Below are 22,086 nucleotides of genomic sequence, written 5' to 3'. Positions count from 1 at the left end.
CTGAATAATATTAAGTTATTTTGTTTGTGACCATCTGAGAGATAATTGGTGCCCCACTGTAGAGCACTCTGCACCTGAAAAAAGTCACTTTTCAGCAATTTTTTGTTATGATAATGAGAGTTATGAAGAGGTATTAAAAATACAGACATAGTAGGATAACTGAATCACATTATTAGACACTGTTGGAAAGTAAAGCACTTGCAAATAGCGGTGATGGATGGATGTGTGTGTCTGGGTATTTATATGCCTAATAAGGGGTCAGTGGGTTTTTTTGTTTGTTTTGTTTTGTTTTATCTCTACCTTCTCCTGTATATAGATTTTTAATGAACATCCTTCTTCTGTTTTTCAGCAACTCCATTCCAGTGTGAGGACAGGGAATCTGGAGACATGTTTGAGATTACTCTCTTTAGGAGCCCAAGCCAACTTTTTTCACCCCGTATGAAAACTTTTTCATTACCTTGATATTTGACCAGTCCTTAGTCTGTCAATATTTATATATGGTTCAGCTGGTACACATTTATTTCACTCTTCTACTCACAACTGGTTATTAAATGTAACTATGTGCTTTTGTTAATGGCTTTTAGGAAAAAGGAAACACCCCACTTCATGTTGCTGCCAAAGCAGGACAGATTTTACAGGCAGAGTTGTTAGCAGTCTACGGTGCTGACCCTGGCACACAAGACTCCAATGGAAAAACTCCGGTAGACTATGCAAGGTATGCAAAGCTTTGACTTCTGTCATTATATACTTTCATGTATTAACTGTTTATAAAATCATAAATAAGCTCCAATGCCAGGGTCTTTGGGTACCCTGACCTAGGATTTCATCAGATGAGTGTCCTTTCCAACTTAGAGCAAATATATACAAACACAGTTTTCTCTAGACAGTGATGTCCAGGAAGGCTCCACCTTAAAATGCAGCAGTACGGCCAACATCTAAATAGAGTATTTAGGACTTTACATGTGTTGTGAATATAAAATTGCAACCAAGGTAAGTCTGTATGCTGTACAACTACAAAATTTAGGAGTATAGTCTCTATGCTTGAACTTCTAGAACCTAGTCTATAAGCATGGGGACTGTACAAATCACATGGGGAATCAAGCACCCTACAGCAGAGCTGTTGCCACTGCTATAGTTCAGATTTTGATACAGGATAAATTCAGTATACCAACTCAAAAACTGCAAAGAAAACTCTAAGGGGGTTTTGGGGCTTGTTTGTTTGTGTTTTTAAGATAAATTATGAATCTGCTATTTTCATAAACGATAAGCAAGGCTATTCCAAAGTTGTCCTCAGATTTTCTTGATGTGTTCAGAAAAAGTTCACCATAACCATTGCCTTTTAGTTTTCATTTTTCAAAATTTACCTGGCATCTTTTATGTAAGGTGTCAAATTGAAAATTAATCAGGGGTCTGTTGATTTAATATCTTCCTGACCAGTTTTCAAACCATTACATTTTGCAGCTAGGAATTGCTCTTTTCTGGTTTTTGCTTAATAGGCAAGGTGGGCATCATGATCTGGCAGAGCGCCTTGTAGAAATACAGTATGAACTTACTGACAGACTTGCATTCTATCTTTGTGGAAGAAAACCGGGTAAGTTAAATTACACTGAAACCAGTGCTTTTCAAATGTAGTTAACTATACAAACTGAACGTATAACACTTACAGATGCCATTAACATTATTCTTATCAGTATTTTTAGTGATCTAAAATCTTTTGCTCAACATGCATCTATAGCAGTAAAAGAATAGGGCTGAGAAGAATATGGGAAAACATGCCTTGCTATAAATAAACAGTGTGGCCTCATGGAAAGTAGTCAGCAGTTCTAGTTGTCCATCTCCAAATGGATATTGCAGATCAGGGTGACAAGTTGTTAGGAGTGGGTTACTGATAAGTGTAACAGAACTATACATTGTTTCCAGTAGTGGTAACATTATGCAAGGAATATCCTGTTTCAGGATAAACTGATCTCTATTTATTGGGAATTAGGAGATTTAAGGACGTAGTGTCCCACATCTGCCTAAAGCAAGGGTTCTCTTTGCCACTGTTTGTTGCAGAACTAAGGTTTTGACTTTGTGTCTAACAACACTGAAAACTAGGTCTGTAGCCATGTGTCATACACTTCCTAAGGCTAACATTTAGCCTTCCTTCCAATTTCAGATCACAAAAATGGACAACATTTTATTATACCTCAAATGGCAGACAGGTAAGACAGTCGTTAAGTACCACATGTTAAAATAAACATCAAAATAACTGATACTTTACTTTAGAATTTCCTATTGAAATGACTTTTTTCAATTTATTCTCTATATGGCATTTTTTCCTTTTTGACACGCTTGCTCATCTTGCAAGCTTTTCTGCAGTTGAACATTAAAATGTCATGCGGGAGACTAGAGAACTTAATTTTGACAGATTTCGGTTTCTTTTACACTTTTAATTTAGATAAGTGAAAGAATATACAGAGAAATTGCTAAAAAGCAAATTTATGGATAATCAGTAATCACTCTAAATTTCTTGATATGCAAATATGACTAACATCTTCAGGAAAATATTGCATTTTTGCTCAATTGTTTGCACTCCTAATTGTCCTGGTATTAGCACTTAGAATGTATGAACTGTAAAGTCATATTTATTTAAAATAATTATTTAATTGTTAACAAAATCATAAGTCCATGTATTTTTTCCTTCATTGCTGTACAATTGGAAACAAGACGACTGTAAGTAAACTGTTGTAGATTTCAGTTATTTTGTTAAATTCATTCTGTTTGCAATGACGCTAAGAAAACAAGTCAAAATCAGCTGGTATTCAGTTAAAGATACAGTTGATGTATGCAGTTAGTAAAATACTTTCTGGCACTTTAAAATTTTTCAAAGGTTATGTGTAGATCCTATCTAAGATTTCTATAGTACTCAGAGCATTTTAGGAAAGCAAAATAGGTATCATTTTGCCTCATTTCATATCGAGGAACAGAGAGGTGATATGATTTGTTCAGCACGTTGGGTCATACAGCATGCAGTAGAATTGTGGTGTTTCAGCTCTGCTAGGGTTAGGCCCTTATTCCCCTTTGTCCTTGTCTAAGATGATTGCTTATAGAAACTTCCCCTGTGATCTAATGCGTTCAGATTGAAGCCTAAATTGAGTCTTTGTCTTAGAAGAGCTCCTGCTGCAAGAACATTGCGTCTATATTGAATGGGGGAGGAATTGCCCCTAGTGATATGTGTTCACAGTTTGTCAACTTGCTGGGCCTTTGGTTTCCACTTTTTAGTTCTGCTTCTGTTCTAACCACAAAAACTTGCAATTTGTGTCTCAACCTTGACTCAGGAAACTAATAGAGGCGATTGCTCCATGACTAGTCAATGACATGCTGTGGGTAACTTTAAGGTGTGAGGCCTTGTCTCATCAACTTTTGGCCAACCTGATGTTACCTGACTCCGTGACTAATCAAGTGAAATCATTCTTGTGTGTTGATTGCAGCTGTTATTTAAGGACAGACATTTGGGGGCAGTTTTTATATCCCTCCAGAAACCATTTTATCGTCCTGTAATCCATTCTGCCTTCTGAGATGTACAAAATATCCACTTGGATTCCTAATGACCTCTTTGATTCTGTTTATTTTGGAAATTAAAATTTTTTTCATCTATGGCAGTTTAATCTTTGTTAGAATCTCAGAAGTATCAAAATGAGATTTTCCTGGAGAAAATTTAGCAAACTATCAAATTGGTAAGAACAGCATGAACAGCAGTGATGTAGATGTAGTGATCGCTTTCTGTTTTCATAGCAGTCTAGATTTATCTGAATTGGCAAAAGCAGCTAAGAAGAAGCTTCAGTCTGTAAGTAAAGCTCCTGCTTAATCGGTGCTGTACTGCATGTGGTCAGCAGCCTATACTTCATCTCTGAAGTTGTTGTAGACTTTATAACGGACAAGCTGCCATTAGTTCCTGCCTGTACAGAAACCATTTCTGTGGTAACTAATGCACTTGAAAGAAGCAATGGAAGACCCAAAAGGGCAGGGCACAGCCCACAAGCCTAATATTAGGTGGCTGAGAGATGATGATGGGGTTTTTTCACCCTTGTTTGTTATTAGATACAGTTGTATTGTTTCAAAGTCATGATCTTCATTATTTCATGACATTGTGTTCCATACAAACTCAAACCCAGGAAAGGTATTAATCTTTTTTCAATTAAGTGTGATTTGTCCTACAGAAGGGTGGAAGGGTGTAATTAAAAATATTATAGTTTTAGTTAGCAGTATACATTTCTGTCTTATGCTAAGCCCTGAAGTACCTTCTATCAGTAAATGAAATGCCTGAATAACATAGCATTTTGATCTGTGCCGCAACTGATTTCTCATTAGTTCAGTTCTTCATAACACAAGTATCTCAAACCAGTTGCTTTAGGAATTCATTCTAGAATAAGTCACTACTTAAATCTCATTTAGGTTCACATCCCAAAAAGTATCTGGGTCTCTATCTTGGTCTTTGGATTTGGGTTCTAAATCTTAACCTTCCCCCAATGAGTTCTGAGAAAATCAGAATTTTTATAAGGTCCAAAAAAAAGAATTACTCGTTCTCCTTTTACATACACTGGTTGGTGTTGAACAACCCTGATCCCTCTAGAGCTGGCATTTAGGATACTAGGTATGCCTGGCTTTACAGACTTTTTAATAGCCAAAGAATGTATTGCCTCCTGGATTGCAAAGTAACATATCCTTTAAGCAAAGGAGTGCCCCTCTGCTTTCTGTAAAAGAAGAACGTTTTCTTTTTTGTTTGTTTGGGGTTTTTTAATTTTTTTGCTGTCTTGCTCTTAAGTCATAATCACCTCCTTCTTTTGGGTTGTTTTTAGCTAAGTAACCATCTATTTGAAGAACTTGCCATGGATGTGTATGATGAAGTTGACAGGCGGGAAACAGATGCAGGTGAACAACACTTTCTAGACTATGCAATAGTGTACATTTTGAAATGTCATGTTAGAGGGAAGAATTTTACTCTTAGTAGTTCTTGATTGTTGTAAATTCTTGGCTTGTGTTACATGTAATGCCTTAAACTCTGTACTAGATTTTAAAATATCTTCTTCTCTCACCAAACATTTTCTTTGAGTTTGATTATCTTTTGTTGTTGAGCCTGTGATCCTTTGACCCTTTTGACAATGTTACATGGAGTGAGGAGGGTATTCTAAAACTGGGCCTGTCTGGTTTTTCTCTAAAGTTTGGCTTGCTACTCAGAACCACAGCACATTGGTGACTGAGAAAACAGTTGTCCCTTTTCTTCCTGTAAATCCCGAATATTCCTCAACAAGGAATCAGGTACGTAACTTTGTTAGCCTGTTTTCTAGAAGCATTTTGTTAACATAGTCCAGGTGTTCAAATTAGTGTCTTTTGCAAAGCAGAGGTACCTGAGTAATTGGCTAGCTAAAAAAAGAAAAACAATAAAATCAATTAAATCGAGCTGTGGGGAATGGAGGTATTTGTGATGCAATATAAACTCACAAATCCGGTGTGCTCAGGACCAAGCACCTGCCAGAAATTTGAAAATGCCGGATTTTTTTAAACCAGCGCAGCAGCCAGTTGCGGGGGGAGGACGGGACAGCGGCGGCCGGTTCTGGGACAGCAGCTGCATGTGGAGCGGTGGTGTGGGGTGGTGAATGGCAGCAACAACCGCCACGTACAAGCTTCCCCCTCCGTGTCTAGGAGGGCATGGGGGAGCAGTGGCTAGTCCCAGAGCGGCAGGGGCAAGTGCTGGATTTTTGATAATTCCAGATTTTTGGTATCCGAATTTATGAGTTTATACTGTAGTAGTATTCTGAAATGCACAGTGCGTGCATGTGATTTTAAAAAAAAAAATACAGTACATTTCACACAAGTGTAATTAAGCTGCTGATGTCACTGTTTAACTAATGTACACCAGTATTGCTCTTATCTGGGTATTTTTGCCTACATCTTAATTAGAGCAAACATTTACAGGAAACCCAGAGAGCAAAAATAATGCTGTTTTAAGGCGGCTTATTGCTGTATTTGTTTGAGTACATGGGCATTATGAACATACTTGTCTTTGTTGTTGCCTGGGAATAATGTTGTTGTTGTGGTTGTTATGACTACTTAGATAATGTCCACCTATGACATTATGTAAACAACATTTTGCATCATTCTATAATTTAGGGAAGACAGAAACTGGCCCGGTTTAATGCCCATGAATTTGCTACGCTAGTTATAGATATTTTAAGTGATGCTAAACGAAGACAACAAGGAAATTCTGTCACGGGTTCTAAAGGTAAGTATTGTTTTGACAGTCTAATTTTTATATGCAAATCAGTATTTCAGCAGTTCCACTGTACTTAGGATGCAGTGCTCTAGGACTTGCTGCTAATTTGTTGGCAAATCCATTCTGTGCTATTTGAGCATATCTTAAATTTCAGCCACTTAAATCAGAAATCATCCAAGAAGCTCAGATATGTAGTTCTAGTTTTAGAGAACTGCAACAACAATTAAATACAGCACTTTCCTCTCTAAAGAGATACTAAAGAATCATGTTTCACTATGCAGCTTCCCTGTATTAACGGAATGGTGCTACACATGTAACAGCAATTGCATTTTGTTTTGTACCTTTTTTCGACAGCATTCACCCTGTCAGTTGTATTAAACTGGTAATACTTTATTGTAATTAGTTGGTTGAGTTCGCCTACACATTTAAAGGAAGAGAAGACTAAAATTAAGGTCTTCTGAGTTAATCTTTTACGTGTTTGTGCCTGAAAGCTTGCAAAGAACTATTTTTCCAACTATGTAGTTGGTCTAATAAAAGATATCACAGCTACCCAAAGAACTTTGTCAATATTTTACATAGAGTGATAAATCAACCACACTAGATGGCGCTAAATTAATATTTTTCCTTCTTTGTTAAGACTACTCAAATGGCTTTCTAATATTGTTTCTTTCCATCTGGTTGAATGCTCTTTTTTTGTTTTTAAAGTGAGCCGCCCCCCAACCCCTGCATACAAATCCTAATATATCATGTTTTGATTTATAGAGAACGTGGAACTGATATTGAAAGCTATCAACAGCCGTCATAATAGTGAGAACCAGGATATTGACCAGCCTGATTATGACAGTGTTGCATCAGATGAAGATACAGATTTGGAAACAAATGCAGCTAAAGCAAGCAGGCAGAAGGTGGGTTCTACTCATGATGTAGGCTCCAAAGTCCCATTCTTTCAAATATTTATGTACATACTTAGTTTTTATTCATGTGCGTAGCCCATTAAAGTCAGTGGAACAATTCATCTGAATGAAATTTAGTATGTGTAAGTGTTCATAGGATTAAATCCTTAATGGCCTATTTCAACTTCATTTCAGTTCTGTTTGTCAGTCTGCAAAATTTTTAAGTACTGAAATATTATGACTTAAAATATCTTAAACGTCCAAAATTATAAAAATGAGCAACACAAGTTTTCATTCATTGAAAGCAAACCTCTAAAGCTCAAATGGAAAAGTGCTACAGCAGTTTTATCAGTCATCTCAAAGTACTTCGCATGTATTCTATTTCACTGCCTCTCTGAGAGGTAACAAGCACAGATGGGGTAATTGGGGGCTGAGTAGTGAACTAGTTCCTGAGATCAATTCATTCAGACGGGAAGCAAGCAGCAGTACCCAGAAATCCTGCTGCCATCTGCTCCAATCGTATTCCCTTTATACAAGTTGACATGAATAATAAGCATTTATATTAAATGCTGTGTTCATTGCATGCTTCTTAAAAAAAAACTTTATTCAATATCTAGAGCCTAATTTTTCATACATATAACACGCACACGTTCTCAGTGGTTTTCAAACACCCTAAAGTCACACAACCCTTTCGTATAACTTCTTCTGCCATAGAACCCCTACTTGTATCCACAGAGCCAGGTGACCTGGCCAGGCAATAGTGATGCACTGCCTCCTGACCTGCTCGGCTCTTACTCTCAATCTCTTTGCAAGACCTATTACAGAACCCCAGGGTTCCAGAGAACACAATTTGAAAACCACCGGTGTGTAAAATAATAATACCTGGAACTTTATTAGTTTTCTGTGATTCATTAGCAATAGATGTTAGAAACCTGTTAAAACTTTTATCATATTGCTTTTTTTATAACAGTGTGTTCTTCAGTATTATGGTAGTTTTTTTGTATTTTTTTTGTTTCTAGAGCCTGGATTCAGACTTGTCAGATGGGCCAGTCACAGCACAAGAATATATGCAGGTTAAAAATGCCTTGATGGCTTCTGAAGTAAAGATACAACAGCTAATGAAGGTGAACATCAACTTGAGTGATGAACTGAGAATTATGCAGAAAAAGGTAACAGGACAGTAACATTAGCAAATGTAAAATCCTTTTAGCTGAATGGATTTTGTTTTACTTGCATGAGATGTACAAAATTAAGCACGTATGTCAGAGTCCTAAATCTTTTAAAAAACTAGAACTAGTTTGGAATTGGTGTGATGCAATCAAACATCTCTATATAGAGCAATTTTTTATTTTTTGTTTCATAGAAGGTATTATTGGGGAACTGTCTTGTTCAATTGAATTTAAATTTCCTGATTCCCCCCCCCAAGCCATTTTTAAACAAAATTCTTATTCTGTCTTGCTGCAAAATGGCAATTGTTTGGGGCTTAGGAAACAGCTGACAGCAGATGTATACGCAATACACTTTCTACCTTATATTCAGTTAACTACTTCATCCCATTATTAAGGCTAGTAGGACTAGGGGAAAGGTGGAAATGACATTCTATGTTGGAAGGAAAAGAGGAATTGAAGAACAATATGGCATTGATGCTTCATATAGTGTAGAGCCTAACTGCACTGTTGGTTGCATTTTGATTTTGTATCTGAAAGTGGAAATTAAAATAGGTTGTGGAATCAGAGGAATTCTTTTTAAAAAAGATCTTGCCTCCATGCTAAATTTAAATTGCTGCTCTCAACCTTCAGGGCTAGCATTATCTAGAGTAAAGTAAAAGGTGTGGTATTGGTGAATACAGGAAACCCTTGCTATTCACAGGTTCGGCACTCGCGATTTCACGTATTTGTGAATGCCAAACCCACATCTTAAATACACTTACGGGAGCTCCGCGCTTGCCGCCATTGGGCTCCTGCCATTGCCAGCACAGCCGTGCCCTCTTCCCCTCACTCCCAGAGGTGGACTTGTTTGAGAGAGCTTCCTGCATGTGCCAGGAATATTTGCTTGTTTTCCCCAGTGTCTTGCTGGCAGAGCGAAACTCCAAAGTTCTGCTGCTGCTTGGAGGTCCTAATATGCCCATGGTAGGATTTGTTAAGACTGATTTGGCAGATATAAAACAGACTTTGTCAAGTAAACTGGATTAACGACATGTAAAAATTGTGCATGTGTTTGAGAGAGATGCTGGAACCCACAATATATAGAAGCATCTAAGACACCTATTGGACTTCCTTATTAGTTTTGTAGGTGTCTGAAAAGGGATATTGTGTACTGTAGGTAACCATGGCATATTTGGACTTTGGCACATTGATAAGGTCATAGCAAGAGGAGAGAGAATGTTTTGTTCTCACCTACGACAGCACTTCCTCACAACATGTTACAAGATCTGTCAAAATCCAGTTACATCTCCCTCAGTCTCAAGGTCGCTTTGCACTGGCTTTGGCCCCAGTGATGCTTAGGACAGTTGTGGGCCTGCTCTAGTTAGTTATAGTCCTTAATGACTCCTATGTTAGTGAAAGATAGGCCTGCCAAAACCTCACCTTTCATGATAACCTCCTTCCCACCTCTTTTTCTGGGAGGAGAGGATGACCAAGAACCCAACTGCATTAACTTTAGATGAATAAGAAGTTCCCCTTTGCTAGGGGAACTGTCTGCTGGCCGTATGTGGCCAAAATTCAACTCATCTGCTTTACTTGAGCAATACAAAGGAACCCAGCCTCATTGGAGAGGCTAGCCTGCCTGCCTTGACACACATCTATATGATTTTTTTTCTTCAAAGGATAGATTAAATTTAAATATACAAGCTAAAAAATTATGTTTCTGTAAACTTGGCTTAATAGCGTGTTACGTTTCTAATCATCATTCTCACTTCAAGACACCTTTTTCAAAGAAGTGCACAGGCAGAGCTGCTATTAATACGTGTTACTTGTGGATGGGTTCTCCCTAAGCAAAAAGAAAACCTTAATCTTGGCAGTAGTGGAAAGTTTGATCAGAATATTACAACAGCTACAAGCTGAAATGATACCACCACCACCACACACAAAAGATATAGTAAAATATTGTGCAGATTTAACTTTAATAATTGTGCTAATGTCAATGAATAGTATGGTTCTTTGCTGATCCTGAAACCTTAGCACACAAATCAACATGTCACAGGACAGAAACAGCAGGGGGAAAAACATCACCTTAACTGACTTCCAGCTAGTCAGAATGTCGAGATTTGGGATCCTGGGAAGCACCAGGCAGACTAGAATTTTTCAGCAGACTGATGTTCTTGAAGGTTCATATGAGGCAACACAAGTTTCAAGGACATGCCTACTACTGTTTCCTGATGAAAGATCATCAGCTGTCTGAAACAACATGCTCCATCTATTGTTTAAGAAAGTGAACATAATTCAGTATTAATGTGTTTTTTATGATGTGTTAATATAGCAAACTGACTGAGTAGTTCTACAATGAATTATTACAAGTGTTGCATTTGCTACTCAAAAATAGTATGCAATAAAAAGCTTTAAAATAACTTCTTGTTTGCTTTCTAGAAAGCGGTAGCTGATATCCTGTTTTCACAAGCTAAACTCCACTGTCCTCCTGCTTTGCAAAGCAAGCACTAGTTCTCCTTGGGCTGCCTCTGGTGTCTGCTGTAATTTTGGCAATTGCAAATTTCCCAAACCTATATTTAAGTCCTCTTTAAATTACTCTAGTGATTTGTTTGTTTGCTAAACTGAAGCACTTTGCTTGTAAATAATGCTGTGTTGTATTTTGTTCAAACAGCCTTTGTGGTAGAGCGGAATTTATGAATAAGCATAGCTACACTGGAAAACAAATGCTTTTAACTGCAACAACTAAATTTAAGATCCAGTTTGACTTGCCTCCTAACTGCATAAGTGATTTGAAATAGACACCTACAAATCTGCCAGATCTGGAATATAAACATTTTTTTTGCAGCTTATACCGGGCAAAGTAGATTTCAAAATTTAAAAATTCCATTAAAATTAACTCCAACTCTGCTACTGAATTTATTAGTCAAGCTGACAAGCATGTACTTGTGTAGTTGGTTTGCTTTTGATGCTGGCTGTAGAAAAACCAAGTCCCACTGCTAAACATTTTTTTCAGCTTCAAACGCTACAGAGTGAAAATACAAACCTCAGAAGACAGGCCACAACCAATATATATCAGGTCCAAACTGGTTCTGAATATACAGATCCCACCAACAATTCTTCTTTAAAGCGACGACCATCTGCCCGGGGTAGCAGACCTATGTCTATGTATGAGACTGGATCAGGTCAGAAACCCTACCTCCCTATAGGAGAGGTCACATACCCAGAAGAGAGCATAACAAGACTACAGCCTTTCCCTCCACATGTAAGTAAAATTGCTGATGCTTCTGCACTTCTGTATTGTCAGCTTTTTCTATTCCAACTCTGCATTTTCCAAAATCCCTAGATTGCTTCTTAATAAAGTTAATCAGTAAGAATTGTCACTGTTTGCTGTATTAACATGTCTGCAGGAGCTTGATGTTTTGAAATGTTAAAGCTGTAGCATAATTCTCTGATATGTAAACTGGAGCTTTTGGCTTCTGCTCAGCTGTTTCCTTTAACCACAACGTATTGCCAAAATATCCATGCACGAAGGTTTTAAAAGCAGGAGTGAATGGAACATCGCCCCTAAAAGGTAGGTATTGTTTCTGAATTTCTGTTTTCGAGAGATACAGATATGTCCTTATGTGCAGATTTTTAGAGTCCAGAAATAGTAGGAGTTAATTCTGAATGTTGCTTATGAGCAAAAATGGTACCCAAAACTGTCCTTACCTTTTTTTTTTCTTTTTGGATACAAGTCTGCTTCTATGGACCTCTCTGCAGTGAAGCCTATAATAGTCTCTTATTTTGAAAACTTATTTTGAGTTTATTTTCAACTCTGGTGTTTGCAACCTAGGCCTCTTAGGGGAGCAAGTCCTTCCCGGTTTTTAATTTTCCTGTAATTTTAAGGGCTAAAATAGCATGGTCAGGTTTGTATAAGACAGACACTGATCCTATCCCTTACGAGGTTGTAGTCCAGACATACAAGACAAAGTGCTCCAATCCTTCAGTAGACTTTATCTTTATAATTGCTGTAGATATGGGGGAATATATGACCATTTTCTTTCTAGGTGCGAGTTAACATTTTTCACTTATTGTTAGAGTACTTTTGCACAAACAAGACTCTCAGCGTTCTCTTGCCAGTTATGCAATTAAATCTTTCAAATATATTTTTGAGTTAAAGTTTCTTCCCTGGCTTGAAAAAAAACTACTTGGCATAGATTTAAAGGGAGATGCTCACTGCCAGCAGTAGGGTGCCCATCATAGAGGACAGTCTGGTTGTCCTCTGTCCCTTTTTGATATGAAACCCGACGCCTTTTTCTCTTCAAGAGAAAAATAGAGGATAGGAAGGCATTGGATTTTGTATCAATAGAGGACAGAGTACCAGAAAACCGGAATGTCCTCTATGATGGCCACCCTAGCCAGCAGTAGTCACAAATGTCTGTATTTTGGCAAGATGTATCACTTTTGTCAGATGACACTGAACCCCCCCAGGCAGTAATGCACAAGCTTGGATGTTTTTTCACTCAGGTTAACAAATATGGGACTCTTCCAATTGTTTGGATAAGTTAAGTGCATTTGAGAAATTTTCAACTAGATGGCAAAAACTATATAGCTGTGGGTGCTAGTGACTTGCTGTGGATGGTTTTGATATGCAGCAGTACCTGATAGTGTCAGAACATGCTCATAGACAGCAGTTATTGAAAACAGAGTTTCCTGGGCTCCTGAATTGTGACAAAATTGGTATAGAACTGGCAGTTTTAAGGCAGAGCTTTTTGTGTGAAATTTGGTTGTGCAAATTTTTTTCTTTAAAATCTTTCTATACAACCCTAGTGCAGTATAACCAGTAAGTGAGAGCTTTTGCAGAAGAGGAGGGATTTTGTTTTTTAATATATTCACTGCTCTGTGAAGTTCCACGCTCTGGAGGTCAGCACCCTTTTAATTTTAACATCAGAACTGGCTTAAGAACAATTGTTTTGCAGGAATTAAAAGTCCAGCCCAGGTTAATAAGAACATAAGAAGTGCCAGACTGGGTCAGATCAGTGGCCTACCCAGCCCGGTATTCTGCCTCTGACAGTGGCAGAATTGGATGCTCTGGAAGGAGAGCATTGAACTGGATACATCTAGAGTGATCTCTTCGCCATGCATTACACTCACTGGCATCCACCTTTATTGGTGCAGAGATCTCTGAGGAAACATCTCCAACTGTTCTGTTGCATTTTCTCAATCATTCCTGCCATGAGTCCCTTCATTAATTATCTGACTTGAAAATGTGCTTCTGTTTTAAAGCTATTTTCAGAGTATTTGTGTTTTTGGGTTTTTTTTAGTTTTCCCGAGTGTTTTTCTCTTTCCCCTTTTTAGATCGGGAGGAGTGCGTTTGTGACCTCCTCTTCATCTCTGCCTTCCTTCCCCTCCACGCTTTCCTGGTCAAGGGATGAAAGCACACGAAGGGTTAAGTACCTTCCAAATTGGTCTTCTACCTGGAGGAGGTGGCAATCTCCCTGGCAGCCTTGTGCCTCTGTCCTTTCCCCTCTTTGCTAACTAGCCCTTCATCCCTGCATGGAGCAACACTTCATCACTTCTTCAGTTTTTATTTCACATGCTGTGGAGACTCGCCTCACTCTTATCTAACTTCACATCAACTAAAACACCTGTAGCATTTAACACTGTGCAAAAGTTGCTTCAAATCACTTCTTGCACAAAATGCTATTGGAAATGACCAGAAGAAAATGAGCTAGTTGCTGATGAGAAGTAATTTAGCAGGCATTTACTGATATTTCATAAGCCAATACATATTTTTCCTTTCCGACTAAAATGCATTGCATGGGGCACAGGTATGCTCAGTGGGTTAGTAAAATGCTCTTAAGCCTGTTTTCTCTAGGGGCTGCCACTTTGCATCCAGTCCAGGTTGGTACTGACTGACAGATTTTTCTTGCAGCTGTTCAATAGTTTGTTTGACAAAGTGTGATCTGCTTGCCTGTTTTAGCAAAGAACATGTGATTTGCCCACCAGTTCATTTATTATTAACTAACTCTTGCTGACTGTCTTTACAACAAGGACACGGATTGAATGACTGTGAAGGCAGAGCTCCCTTTTAGCAGTACACTCTGTTCAGGTGTGGGTTGAATTGTGATGCTTCCTGAGAATAAACAAGCCTTTGGCCTCCAGGGCCTTGTTAGTTCCTAAATTGACTTTAAAAAGTGAATGCGTTACTAGGCAATACTAATAGCACTATAAAGCATATGGTGTCCCCAAAGACACCTCTGTTTGCATTGTTGCTTTTCATAAACTAACAGCTTTAGTTCTGGGCCAGGAGTCTGTAGGATTCATGGAAGCACCCTGCACCTTTTTATGAAAACATTGAAATGGGAAACAGATATACTCTTTCTTCATCTAACTTTTCCATTGCAATCTTTCAAGCCAGCACAATTAATAGAAGTACAGCATGAAATCCCATTTTACAGAACTGCAAATTAGGTAGATAGTCTTTTAGTATGCTGAGGTGACCAAACTGGTCATGACTGAGTATTTCCACTAGACTTTACATTTTTATGGGGTTTTAGAAATGGTTATAAGCTGTATATCAAAAGAACCTGAAACCTATTGGTATACATGCAGAACAGTCTCTCTGAACCTATTCCAAATACAAAATAGTGTTTCCTGCAATTGCTGCAGAAGAGCTTCACTTCTAACAAATAGATCCACACTATACACGGGTTCTTTAAGTACATTTTAGCATAATGAGTTTATAATTTGAAGAACTAATCTCTTGCATTGCTTTTTGTTCATATTGAGCCTTATGTTCATATTGAACCATATTTGTGCCTTATGTGTACAAACTAAGAGCTGAACCACTTTGGGTTATAACCATGAATAAACTGCAGATTCTTTTCCATAGCTTGGCCATCCACAGTTACAGAACGTCCTCAGTGGATCTACCAGTCATCACTAGAAACTCCTTTGCACACTCATAGTATTCATATACTTTTATGGTCAGTTTCTTACAACTTTGGGTATCTGGATCCGCTTCGTAGTATTGAGTGTTAGAGGTTTAAACTTTGTGGGTTTGTGGGAGGGGGTTGGTTGGTTGTTTTAGTTTTTTCTCTTTGGTTTTTCAGTGTTAAAGCAGAACTCTTGGGGGAGAATTTTAGGTGAAAAGCTTTTATTGATCATTTAAAATTCAGCTGTTTTTGGAGATCTCTCTTTAAAGACTTTTTCTCCCTCTTAGTCCAGCCCTTCCATATGTCTGACATAGCAGTGAAATTGCAGTCCTGTATTTAACATTGCATCTCTCATCTTCAGCAAGTATTGTTGTATCTCACCCAGCTTTATTACTTCTCAGTTGGGCTCCGGGAGAACAGACCTTTGGAAATTCGTTCTGAATAGCTATGCATGGTTATTAAAGCCAAGAGTCCCATGAACTCACTTTGCTGTTTTAGTAAAGGTTGGTGGGAACATCACTTGACTGGGAGTGGGAAGAACACTGTTAGGTGAGCAGTACAATCTCAGAGCAGTTTTGGGATCAGTTTTGCCTTGATTCAGGATCTACATGCCGCAGTAAAAGACAGAGCATCATAGTGATATTACCATGGCGTGTTCAGAATTTGGACAGCTGCAACTGTCTGTCTGCTGAGGAAATATATATTAACATGGATTAGTCTGGCTTGGGCATCACTGGGAGAAGTTTAATTAATAACATCAGGACAGGCTTAATAAAGAACCCTGGGACTGACTTAGAAGAAAATAAAAATCTTGTTTTGGGATAGGCAGAGAGCTTGAGTATAATGTTTTTGCTTGCATTGGCATTATGTTCCTCAATCTCTCGTGTTTCTGGGAATTTGTTTTAACTTCTTTTTTCAAACTAGATATGGATATGAAATTCTGGTTGTTGTTTGCCCTAAGTATAAATGGCACAGGAAGGACTGATTAGGTTACAGAGATGGGAGTACACCATTGTTTTGTATATGATTCTGTGTATTTTTTCATTAATAATCTTGAGTGTAGAAGTCCACGTCATAGAATCTGCAGGAAGAAAAAATTGAAGTCAGAAAAATACTAGTAAGTGAGTTTGTACTTTAGCCATCTGTTAAGGGACATGGGGCATACTGAGTATGCTAGAACGAGGAAGGCTGAAAGCAACACTGGGTGATGGTCCCTCCTTGTGCTTGATTCAGTTATGCTGCACTGGGAGGCATAAAACTTACAGCTATCTGGGAATTGTCAGATAATTCCACTCTTCGGGGTTTCTGCAAAAGTGTATTGCCTCAGTCGCTTAAAACTGCGTGGACCTCATATTTCAGGCATGATCCCAAGATCATTATGTGGTGTCCCTTTATGAATGTCACAGCAATTGGGACAGTCCTCCTGAGTGATGGCAGTGGGGAAGTACACCAGTGCCTAAATGGTAGGAATGCAGGACTGCGTCAGACTCCACAGAAATCCATGCCTCGCAGGCTTCCACAAAACTTTTCAGCTTATAACAGCTGGAGAACAATAATACATTGGGCTATAGAATGTACTTTGTGGAGAGGACATACCTAACTAGGGAAACTTTTTTTTTTTCAGTGGTAGAGGAAAATCTTTAGTACTCAGGTAACTTCTGCATAGCTGCTGCTGCGTGATCCTCTAAACTCACGTGATGTAAGTTGGTTATTGGTGAGGGACATGAACACGTCCAGTCTCAAAGATATCTGCTTAAAATGCATGAATGAGTGCAGCCTAGCATAGGACAATAATTTGTGGCTATGAAAGGTTCATCATATAAAACAACAAAAATATTGATGCAGGACATGATTGAAATCATGAAGAGAACAAACCAGTTCACCTGGCATGTTCCTGGGAAGGATCTGAAATTTTATGTACAATACTTAAATTAATCTTTATTTGTTGCAGGCATCAAAATTAGAGAAACAGAATAGCATGCCTGAAAGTGACTATGATAACCCCACCCCCAGTCTGGAGCTGGATGAACCAGGGTATGTATGTTTAAGTACACAAGTTTATCTTTGTGTCTGGACAGTGGTAGAAGTGTCAAAGCCTTACTTAAGCACTAGCAGTGTTCGATAGCCCAATGACAACTGTAATGTTCTCTTTTCTAGGTCAGGTAGAAAAGGAAGGCAGAGAAGTGTCATTTGGCAGGGGGAAGGGTCTATCCCTGAGAACACCGACACAGACGCAGCCCCAAGCTCCACCCTGCCCAGCACAGAAGATGTTATTCGAAAAACTGAACAGATCACTAAGAACATCCAGGAGCTGTTGCGAGCAGCACAAGAAAATAAGCATGACAGGTAAGGAGAGGCCTCTAAGTGCTCTGACTCCTCCAAGTGAAAGTGCCTTTTGAAAGGTTAAATATGGGATGCTGAAATACCTTTGCACTTGGAGACGATGACTTTGTGTAAATGAGCCCTTTTTGGGCCCTAGAGGATTGGAACAGCTGGCAGCACTGGGGCAGTTGACACAGCATGGAGGAACATCTTTCTAGCATGCTCTTTCCATCTGGACCAACAAACCCTGACCTGCTTTCCTAGACATCTGATAGGGACCTCAGAGAAATGTACTAGGTTTAGGTTTGGTTTGGTTTGGAGCAGTAACACCTCCCATTCTGCATGCCACAGAGGAGGTAGCAGTCAAGGCGTGGAGAGCATTGAGTAGGGTTCCCATGGGAATCCTTTGGCCAAAAGTGTAGAAGTCAAGGGAGCTCTCTGGAAATCTTGGGATTAGTGTGATGTGTACCCTTTTGTGCTCAGTCCCAGTAGTGTTTGTAGTCCAGCATGTGAGAATAACCGAGTCTAACCTCTGTAAAAGATCTATAGAGGTTTCAGCCCTCAAACTGCAATGCTAGACTTGATTCTGCGTGTATTTTGTTCTTTTTCTCTGGCCTGCTATGCAGACAGCAGCCTTGATTTGTTTTATAAAGCTGTAGATAAGTCAGTAGCCAAAGCTGTTTTGAATTATTGGACGGGAGCAAATAAATAAATAAATGAGCTTTTCTCAAGCATGCCAGCGCTAAGAATCCAGATGGCAAGTTCGCCTGCACATCAGCTTGTGCTCAGCCTCAATGCACCTATGCTGTCTGTGCTTAATGTGACCAAAAACACTGCTAAATTTCCAGGTCTTGTCAGTGGCAAAACTTTGGGGTACATAAACTAAGTCTTTTTCCAAAGTACCTTTTTGCCAGCCTAGACCTAACAGTTTTAATGTGTGTGAGTGCATTCTCTGTTAGCTGTGGGTGATCCTGGGCTCCAGGAGAGCCTTTCTGCTGGTAGCGTCCATATTGGGGTACAGTTACTGTCTCAGCTGAAGCACCAAACACCACTTCACCTATAAAGACAACCAACAGCCTTTTGTTAAATCTCACAGCTCATAGACTGACTGCTGTATAAGTGAGTGAATGCATGGCAGCTCACTTCCTGCCTATATGAGTGAGTGAGCAATGAGTGAGTGCCAGCTCACTTCCTGCCTGTACAAAAATGGGCAACAAAATGCTCTTCGAGGCCTCTTCTATTTCCTTCTAGCCTGCTTCTCTTCCTTGAACCTTCCTTTGGCTAGGAGGGTGTTGCACACTTATCTCCTTTGGGATCCTGAGTGGAGATGTCAGTGCATTTTCTCACTTCCACTAACATGTCTTGTCACTTACTTCTCCAGGTTCATGTAAAGGGAGGTGCAGAAAGAGAAGTATGAGGTCAGAGGATTTGGTTATTTGTGTATTTTACCAGAAACAATATTTGAGACAGAACAAAAGCACCTGAAACGGAGTTCGTTCTGCCAAATTAAATGAAGATACATTTCATAAAGAATGTTTTTCTTCCCCTCACAGTTTTTTTCCTCTGCTTCAAATGGGGTGCATTGTTTACCAGTACATAAGTGAACCTTATGTTTCCTGTAAATGAGTAGTTGTTTCATGAACAGAAATGCAAATACTGTTTCCCCACTGTATGGCTTTTTCCCTTATAGTGCACTAAATAGTGACACATCTGCAGTAGAGGAAGCCAAGCAACATGAGAAAAATAATGGAACAAACTTATTAATCTTTGTTTTGGTTCAAACAAAGGTGCTTAGAAACCTCCCATTGCAACTATACTGCCCTTGAGTTGAGCGTGTTAGAGCTGTAACAAGATGGCTTGCACGCTTGTGTTTGGAAGGCTATGGATAAAACTGACTTGCTGTATAGATAAGCTGAACACAAATGTTAATATCCTTGCATTGTCTTAATGAAACTCCTTTCTTTTCTCATTATTTTCTATTCTGTTCCTTTTCCTGTGCTCATCTGACTAAACAGACCATTAGAGCGTGCAAGCACGCTCAGGCTCAGACACAGCCTCGGCTGTTTCAGTACACTGGTTCCTTGGGCTGAGAGAGCGCCCCTGCAGCCTTTGACCATCCAGCAGCCTGATCCTACCTCCTGGTACTCTGGCCTCTGTCCCTGCCTTCCAGGCACAGTGTCCTTTTCTCTTTCTCTCTCCTGCCTTTTCCTCTTCACGCACATTCACACAGGGGTTTGTTAGAGGTTATGCATGAAAGAATTTAAAGAAAACAGGAACTAAAGATGATGGGCCCAATACTTTGTTGAATTCAGTAGCATCTTGTAGTGGGAGCAGAACCGGGGCCTCAGAATGCAGCTGTTTTGGGGTGCAGAGATTCCTTTCTGATCAGTGTCTGCCAAGATCATTCGAATGTGATTATTGATACCAGCAACTATGCGTTGGTGCAGAACTAGCAAGATTTATGTAGGTCAGGGCTGCCCAGCTGGCAGCCTGTAAACAGTTAGCATAGCAGCCCAGAAACAGTTGGCCCACGCAGCTGGGAAGAGCCCAGGGGTCTGCATGCAGCCCCCCAGAGGGACTGCCCCCAACAATATGTAGCCATGCAGTGTGCAACCTGGGGCCTGCACACAAGCACCCCATGCAGCCCTCAGCTGGTCCCAAGTTAAACAGGTCTGATGTAGTCCATAACGGTGCACACACCTCATTTTGCACGTTTTCAAGCTGCTAGTTATAATTAATATTTAAAACAAGAGCCTAGTTCTTATGTCTTGGATGGATGCCCACCAAAACTATACTTTAGGTTTAAAAATGTATCTAATGATTCTGCCAGTATCTTCCAAACCTGACCAAAATACTGGCCATTCTTTAAGTCTACTGCAAATGAAATGTGAAAGCTTTAAGTGAAACAATGTTTATGGGCTGTAAAATTTCTCCAGGTGTTATCTCCAGATAGCATGGCCAGTCATAAATACCAAAATGGGAGGAAGGTTTACCTGGAAGGTCTCTTGTACTTTTCTGCAATAGAGGAGATACTCTTCCACCCCCAAATAGCATAATTTGGGTATAGCAACTTGGAAATGGATTTCCTAGTCTTTCCGTAAATCTACACAGGTTTTAGGGAGCTAGTTACGTTACCCCATGACCTAAAGGACCTTCCACATCTTGGTTAGCTGTCTTAAAATAGCAGCTACAAATCTAGTGACAAGTACTTAAATTTTGAATGTCCTACATCAATAGAGACATTCCTCAAATACCTATTGAAAACATTGATGCAATAAGCCTAAGAGCTAAGGAATATGCAGCTAACTGTCATATCTCTTAATTTTTGCTTTCTGACCTGTAGATGACTACTGTGGCCTGTTACTATGCTCTGCACAGGAAAATTCATTCTGTAATTTTTATTTTGGTCTTTTCTGAGTTTCTTTACTGTTCAGTCTAGCTCTCGGAGAATGAGTTGGCATTATCCTGCTTTCTAACAGAGCAGGAATTGCTGCAATGAAATTCTGATAAAAAGCTTGTAATGATGAGAAGTCACACTTTCTGTGGAAGAACTTGTAGGAACGTGGCACACACCAAGGTGTCCCCCTTTGTAGCAACTTTCCTGCATAACCCAAATGACCCCTGCGTGTGTTGCTTTCCTTTTCAGTGCATTTGTAACTCACATGGTTTTGGTATTGCAACTTAACTGCATAAAATGATTGACTGATTTGAGCCTGAAATGGCAGTGATTTAGTATATGTAGATTATGGCAACAAAAAAATCTTTTGAATGATACTGCTTGATTAACTAATGTAAAAACACTAGCTTGAAGCACATGCTACATTAATTATCCTATCAATCACCAAATAAATTACAGTTTTTGAAAGCATATAAAGCTTTAAATTTAGCTTTCCATCAAGTCTCCTTCTCTGGCTTCAGATAACCATTAGTCAGAAGCTTTGAACAGAGATTAAATATTGATTTTTAAATGTTTTGTTCATTGCATAATTAATGACACAACAGTAGCTAAACGGATTATTAAAATTGTGATCAATGGTTACCATTTATACTGTAATTCAGTTGAATAATTGAAATTTAGATAATACTTTCTGCACTATAAAAGTAAATGTTAACAGTGCTGAGATAGATGCATGCATTTACAAGCTGCTGTCTTGGTGATTTTGTATATTGTGCATTTACTGTGTGTCAAAATTCATCAGGTCAGGCATTTTCCATTTTTGTTTTGTTTTGTTTTTCAGTTTATCTGATGATGTTTTACTGTCTTAAAGCTATATTAAAAAAAAAAAAGCAAGGTGTTCAATCTTTATTAGGATAGGTTTCAGAGAAGCTCTTTGAATAGCTAGTTTTTTACTTATGTCATGAAAAAAATTGTAAGTAATATTGCATTGTGAACCTAGGGCTTGAATCTTCCACCGTGTTCAAGTTCCTGAAATATAGTCAGTGTGAAAAGTTGATGGGTCATCCTCCCTTATTTTGCTTCTTTTTTGTGACATGCTCTTAAAGCTAAGAGAACACCACGTAATAAATGTGTTAACATTTTTCAAGGACTTCAG

General features: G+C 38.9%; 1 protein-coding gene across 1 annotated transcript in view; it reads left to right on the top strand.

Moving 5' to 3' along the window:
- GIT2 (GIT ArfGAP 2) overlaps positions 1–22,086 on the top strand; it is a 39,174-nt gene that overhangs the window by 12,547 nt on the left and 4,541 nt on the right. Inside the window, exons 7-20 of the mRNA XM_006015271.3 lie at positions 350–436; positions 585–715; positions 1,497–1,591; positions 2,159–2,204; positions 3,778–3,829; positions 4,842–4,914; positions 5,204–5,301; positions 6,154–6,265; positions 7,019–7,161; positions 8,169–8,318; positions 11,308–11,556; positions 13,632–13,721; positions 17,163–17,245; positions 17,369–17,557. Of these exons, the coding sequence (XP_006015333.2) occupies positions 350–436; positions 585–715; positions 1,497–1,591; positions 2,159–2,204; positions 3,778–3,829; positions 4,842–4,914; positions 5,204–5,301; positions 6,154–6,265; positions 7,019–7,161; positions 8,169–8,318; positions 11,308–11,556; positions 13,632–13,721; positions 17,163–17,245; positions 17,369–17,557 (1,598 nt within the window). The remainder of the gene's footprint in view (positions 1–349; positions 437–584; positions 716–1,496; positions 1,592–2,158; positions 2,205–3,777; positions 3,830–4,841; positions 4,915–5,203; positions 5,302–6,153; positions 6,266–7,018; positions 7,162–8,168; positions 8,319–11,307; positions 11,557–13,631; positions 13,722–17,162; positions 17,246–17,368; positions 17,558–22,086) is intronic.

This window comes from Alligator sinensis, unplaced genomic scaffold, assembly GCF_000455745.1.
Source record: "Alligator sinensis unplaced genomic scaffold, ASM45574v1 scaffold628_2, whole genome shotgun sequence".
Classification (NCBI taxonomy): domain Eukaryota; kingdom Metazoa; phylum Chordata; order Crocodylia; family Alligatoridae; genus Alligator; species Alligator sinensis.
This window is presented reverse-complemented; position numbering and strand designations above follow the sequence as displayed.